Source organism: Papaver somniferum, chromosome 5 (assembly GCF_003573695.1).
Source record: "Papaver somniferum cultivar HN1 chromosome 5, ASM357369v1, whole genome shotgun sequence".
Lineage (NCBI taxonomy): Eukaryota > Viridiplantae > Streptophyta > Magnoliopsida > Ranunculales > Papaveraceae > Papaver > Papaver somniferum.
This window is the reverse complement of record NC_039362.1, coordinates 187,953,034-187,959,211: the sequence shown is the minus strand read 5'-3', so window position 1 is coordinate 187,959,211 and position 6,178 is coordinate 187,953,034. Positions and strand designations below refer to the sequence as shown.

The 6,178-nt window shown below is 36.8% G+C and overlaps 1 protein-coding gene across 1 annotated transcript; it reads right to left on the bottom strand.

Moving 5' to 3' along the window:
- Window positions 1-756: 756 nt before the first annotated feature.
- On the bottom strand, window positions 757-4,211 carry LOC113283997 (15-cis-zeta-carotene isomerase, chloroplastic-like). The gene is made up of 4 exons (XM_026533383.1): window positions 3,601-4,211; window positions 2,592-2,738; window positions 2,198-2,407; window positions 757-1,741 (listed from the first exon to the last, which is right to left on the bottom strand). The coding sequence occupies exons 1-4, from the start codon at window positions 4,036-4,038 to the stop codon at window positions 1,406-1,408; spliced, it is 1,131 nt and encodes a 376-aa protein (XP_026389168.1). The 5' UTR covers window positions 4,039-4,211; the 3' UTR covers window positions 757-1,405.
- Between the last annotated feature and the right edge of the window lie 1,967 nt (window positions 4,212-6,178).

Here is a 6,178-nt window from a genome sequence, read left to right as displayed (position 1 = left end):
TCAGTATTGAAACCCAAACAAACGACCGAGGTCCAGATTCTCCAGTCCCAAACATACTTGATAAACTGATATCCGATATGAAACAAGTGCGCACCATAGTTAGATATCCATTTGACCTTCCCTTACAAATTAAACAGGGATCATGTAACTAAGTACGTTGTTGATGGTAATTAAATAAAATCCTCTCAACTTTATGAAGCATTAAGTGATCTCTTTTTCATGACAGTCATCATACCTCTGCCTGCATGTTCTTTTCAATGCGGAGCTGGTATTACAAATTTGTGTTTGGAGGAAACTTCCTAGACATTTAATCTTGTTGCTCTCATTCTTTATTCCTAGGGCTTATCGATCACATCACCACCTACTACTCTCTCTCCAATACACTACTCTTTAGCTGCAAAACCCCCCTGTTCATCATCTGCATTTCTCAATGATGAGAATAAGTAGCATGTCAATATCATCTGAACCCAAAAGTATATATATGCAACTGCAACCCAAAATAATTAAGCTGATGTATGCAGTGTCTGCAGCTGCAACCCAAATGATATCTTCTGAAACTGATCAGTTTCCAGCTAGACAGCAGTTTGTAGGGACCATGACATAGAAGTAATCTGCATGTAACTTAACGCCACCATATTAGACATAGTTGTAACTTTAAATGCTAATTTCATTAGATGATGGTAATCATATTACATAAGTAACCTGAGTTTGAAACTCGTTCGCACCAATTTTTCACCGATATGGAAAGATAAGGAATGCAAAGCAAATGACACATGTTATTTATGTGGTTCAACCAACACCTATTTCCACAAAGTAATTAACGAATTCGAATTCTTACTGTCAATCAACGAGGTTAAAATTTACAAAGGGTTTACAACTTTGTATTTGAGTAAAGGAATGCACTCAGTGTTATTAGTTTCCTCTCTGTAATCCTAGCTCACACTCCTCAATCTGCCAACTCCTTCAGATCTCCAGCTCTCTTCGCTGTGTCTGTCTCCTGATTCTGCGGTGATTATTTTACAGTTACATCGGCAGTCATTTGTGTGGTGGTAAACTGGTAATCACAACTACTTCGATTACTCTAGTAGCGCAATTCACTTGCACAGCAAGAGTGACATATTCAGCAGCAGTCCTATATAAATCGTCTTCGTACCATCATCTCTAGTATGCCTTTACTGCTATACGTGCTCAATTTGATATATTTTCTTTTGAAAACTTTTATACATATGATCAATGCTGTCTATACTTAGTTGCATCTATGGATATTTCTAACCATTCCGAGGATGGATGGATTGAATGAGCATCATAAGCAGTATAGTCATAAGATATATAGTATATACAATTTGAACCGTGTTGGCTATATATGGAGGAACAAAAGAAAGGCCATCTTTTCAAACTTTTTCTCTTACCAATGAAGCCGAAAACTTGCTGCCTGCATTAATGGATGAGCGAAATATGCACCTAGAGTCAGCCCGGTGATTGTCAGATACGGTAATCTAATAAATTCCTTGTAATAATCTTTGGGTAACTTTTGACGGCCATCTATTATAGCTGCAAATGGGACGACACTCGTTCTACTCTTCACAATGTCAAATGCTTCTCCATACCGCGAAGAAAGTCTCCTGTCACCATTCCATACACCAAACAGATGGTGTCCTATTAGACCAATAGAGGTTGCCACTGCTACAGAGTTGCCAATCCAGATTGTGTGAGCTAAGCACCACATGACTTGCCCAACCATCTGAAAATAAAATACATACACATTAAGAAGAGATATCAACCCGAAGTATATGAATGAAAGAAGATCAGATCCCTAGATTGGTTTTCAACACCTGAAACTGAAAGGTTAACTTGTCAAAACAACCTAGCCACACCACCTTTTTTTGTATCCCTTGTATCGGCATATAGGAACCAGACACGAGCCTAATACTCGCTATACTAAGATCACACAGGTATAATATTTACACATATAAGGAATCTTCATAGATCAATAGATGGACAGAACCAACAGTAAGCTGAACAAAATTGAATATTCAATAGTTCTAAGAATATAGAACTGCCCATATTCATCTGAACAGATTTACGTTGGTTTTCATTCACCACATCGTGTTGGTCTTTGAGTACTAATACACCCTTCCCTACGACTTAACATATGGACATATCTACAAATGCATATGAAAAATACAGAAGTAAATACCTGAGGGTGCCTGGTTATTCTCATGATTCCAGTCTCCCAAAGATGCAATTTAGGCTTATCAACTGCTGCGACTTCTAATAGATTAAAGGTCGAGGGGTAAAGAAAAAAGAAGGAGACAAAATTTGAGATCCAGACAAGTTGGTGAAGCCCTGGAAGTGTCTGAAGTTGCCATAATTGCATTCCATCGTACCGGTGATTAATGAAGTACACCTGAATGAAGGCAAAACACAGGCAACATCTTAGCTTCATAAGGTTTGCAAATTCAAAAACTGGGTTAGTAAGTTGAACAAATTGAAGAGCAGTTCCAAGATGGAGATAATCCCTGTGCATCAAACATTCCCAAGATGGAGATAATCCCTGTGCATCAAAGAGAGAATTAAGATGATCAACTTACAACAGTACTAACTGCTAAAGGAAGAGAGATCCCTGCGAACAGAACACGGAAAGCACGTTCCCCAATTAGTTTCTCTCCTGATTCCCGTAAACTAGCCAGACCACTATGGACAGCCGCGAAAATAAAAATAAGGATCAGCATTACAATCTGCAGAAGAAGAGGCAAGGGTCAAAATTTGAATTTCCTCGCACGAAAGAATTAAAAAGGTAGACACTTAAGGAAGATAGAGTTGTATAAATATAAAGGCAGCACATAAAACTACTGCAGCTTATACGTTTAATAAGCTGATTCAGTTTTTTTTTCACTTCAGATAGTATAGGCAAAATTTAGATCACAAATCCAGAGATTGGCTTGGTGGCATTACAAAGATCGCTATGCCAACTTAATTGTCCCCAGATACCCTGCATCTAGTTTCAAAGAGGAACTACAGTTTCAGCAAATCCACTCGCTTAAGGTGGACTGCAAAAGCGAGATAAACTGCATGTGGCCGACAATCATGTGGAATTCTAGGGAGGGAATTCACATGAATCCGATAAATTGTCTCAAATGATTCAAGGAATCCCGTATCCAAACGCCCCATAAATGAAATCTCAACTTTGAACAAACTCCCACAAGTGTACAGAATGTGGCGAGCTAACTTTGACACCTAAGGAAATTCTATTCTTACCTAAAGATGATTTGCCTACACCTACAGAGACATCTTAATATAAGCAAGGATTTTTTTCTTGAATCTGTGATGCTAAGTGACTAGGTAATCATGCCATCACTTGTTCTATAACCTAGAACCTAGAACCGCAACAGCATTCATTGCAACCTATAACCTATAACCTCAAAAGTCCATAAGCTGGTTCCAGATACGCTAGTATTAGTTGTGAATTCTCCTTATATAAACACATGGATAGACCCAAATAGAAAAGATCCTAAAAACCTCATCCAGCTTAACAAATTGATATGAAAAAGTAGAGCAATTTTCATTCTGAAAATTAAAATTCTGTTGAGATGAACTCACCTCATGACTTTCAGAAACCTTAGAAACAGAATCAACAAAAGCTTTACCAAGTCCAAACCCATTTGTTGAATCAATCCAAATCACATCAAGAGCAAACAAAACAACTCCTAGAATCCCAGTAAAATAAACCCAAGATATAATCTTTTGTTCACCCAAATCAAAAAAAGCTGAATCTTCGCCAACAACAGAAGTAGCAGCAGCAGCAGGAAATTCATTCTTCTTCTCTTCCTTTTCTGTTTCTCCTAGAGAAGCACTAACAATAACCCCCTTCCTTCTACTCAATTGAAACGAAATCAAAGAAGAGTTTTTGTTAAATTGTGTATTGAAATTAGGGATTTGGATTCGTTTTAAAGTGAGGGTTTTATAAGGTTTCTTATGGTTAGAGGATATCAAATTGGGGTTTGAAGTGAGAAGAATTGGTGAAGAAGAAGACGCCATTAAACTGTAAATTTTATAAGGAGGGGAAATTGAGAAAAATGAAATTAGGGTTCGTGTTTATTTATGTGGCAAAATTTGTGGGGAGAAGAATCTAAGGAAAAATGATGCTTTGAGTTGGAGTTTTGGATAGTGGAAAGAGTGAGACAAGATTACATTGCAACTGCCGTAACTGAAACTTAACTATCGTTATAACGACGACAGGCCGGTGATAACGGCCAATGAAATTGTGCTGGTTTCACTCGCACACTGTAATTGTGACTCAAAATGACTTTCATGGCTCATGAAGTCTACTATTTCGCCAAACTTTGCGGCTCACTAAAAAATTACTTAAATCTACGTGGACACATTGTGCATATGGGGCCTAGGTATTAAGACTGAGTAACTATAATTTAGCTTTCTTAGCTAAATTAGCATGGAATCTGCTTCATCATCAAGATATATGCTGTTTGGGCCAAGATTTTAAAGGGTAAGTATTTCCTTCACAATGATCATCAATTTTTCTCTCGTCGGGAGAACACAAATTCCAGCTGGATTTGGCAGAGCATATGTATTGGTCTTCGCATTATTTTGAAGTATGCTAAGTGACAAGTAGGAAATGGAGAAACTATCAATATCTGGACAACAAATTGGATCCCTTCAATAAAAACAGCTTTGCAAGATTGGAATGATCTTCATTTAAGCAACTATCAATGGGTTTCACAGTTGATAGACAAACATACAAAGGCCAATGGGATATTGCTCTTCTGCGACAGCTCTTTACTGATGCTCAGGTGAATTCAATCCTTACTATTCCACTTCTGACGGATCAAAAAGATTCTCTTATTTGGCCTTTCACTTCTACTGGTATGTTTTCAACCTCCTCAACTTATAAAATTATGTGTGAGTTAGACAACACCAACAATGCTTCTCTGAATTTGTCTCCTCAATTTTGGTTGAAGTTCAGGAAATTAAAAATTCCATATAAGTTTCAAATTTTTATGTGGAAAGGTCTTCATAAGTTTGTGCAATAATGCTACCAATGAAGACGTGGATCATTTGTTACTTCATTTCCCTTTTGCTCAATATTTGGAAATATTTCTTTCCTCACAATTTTACTTCTATGATGCAGCATTCAAGTCTTCTTTCTTTGGTTCAGAACTGGTAATCTAAAGATTCTCTTGTTAGCATTTACAATACCCCTATCACCATTCATGTCATAGCTTGCATTATGCACAACATGTAGAAACATAGGTGTAGGGTAATCTTACCCCTAGCACGAACACTGTTATACATCAGATTAATCACTATATTGCTTAGCATCATTTAGATAATAATTCTGATCGTATTACTCAGTCCATAACTGTTAGATCTTTTGTGCATAGGAATTGGAAGCCGCCACCTTTTAATGTGCTGAAAGTTAATATTGATGCTTCTTTTAGTCCTCATTCTATTTTAGCTGGTGTTGGTATTATAACTCGAAATCATGCAGGACAATATGTGGTGGAAAAAAGACAGTAAAAAGAGCTATTAATATACATTAAGCAGAAGCTTGGGCTTTAAATGAAGTAATGGAAATGGCTAAATACTATGGGTGGAATCAAGTGATATTTGAGACTGATAATCTGAATATCAGTTCTTATCTGCATCAACAATCTACTCTGTCTCCTTGGCAGAGTGTCCCTCTTCTTAGGAGGTGTGTAAAATTATGTAACAATAACTCTATGTGGTCTTGTGTTTTTGTTTATAGAGAGTGTAATAAGGTAGATGATGCTTTAGCTAAACCACCTGATATTTTGATTTCTCATATCGGTTATGATGTAAACAAGCTTTCTGTTTAATATTAAGTCTCTTTTTTTAAAAAAAAAATATTGTGCATATGGTAAATTTCTAAACTAGAACACCCCTGCCACGGTCGGGAGGGCCGACTGAAGAACAACGAAACAATGATGATTGCATAACGCGTTGTACGTCCTTTTTTTGTTGGAATGTTATTTTTGAGACATATACATCGTTTTAATTGTGCCTAAAAGGATAAACACCTCTCCGAATAATTTGTAAAAACTTTAAATATGGTATTGTTGTTTGTACTCATTGTGTAAATCTCTTTATAATTCCAAGGTACGGATTTTAGATATGTCATATTCTAGTTTGCTGACCAATT

Bases quoted from the DNA above. Each gene is read 5' to 3' on its own strand.
- LOC113283997 (XM_026533383.1), bottom strand. From the start codon at position 4,038: ATGGCGTCTTCTTCTTCACCAATTCTTCTCACTTCAAACCCCAATTTG. The intron at 2,739-3,600 runs GTGAGTTCATCT...CTTCTTCTGCAG, and splicing joins AGGTTTCTGAAAGTCATGAG to ATTGTAATGCTGATCCTTAT. The intron at 2,408-2,591 runs GTAAGTTGATCA...GCCTTCATTCAG, and splicing joins CTTTAGCAGTTAGTACTGTT to GTGTACTTCATTAATCACCG.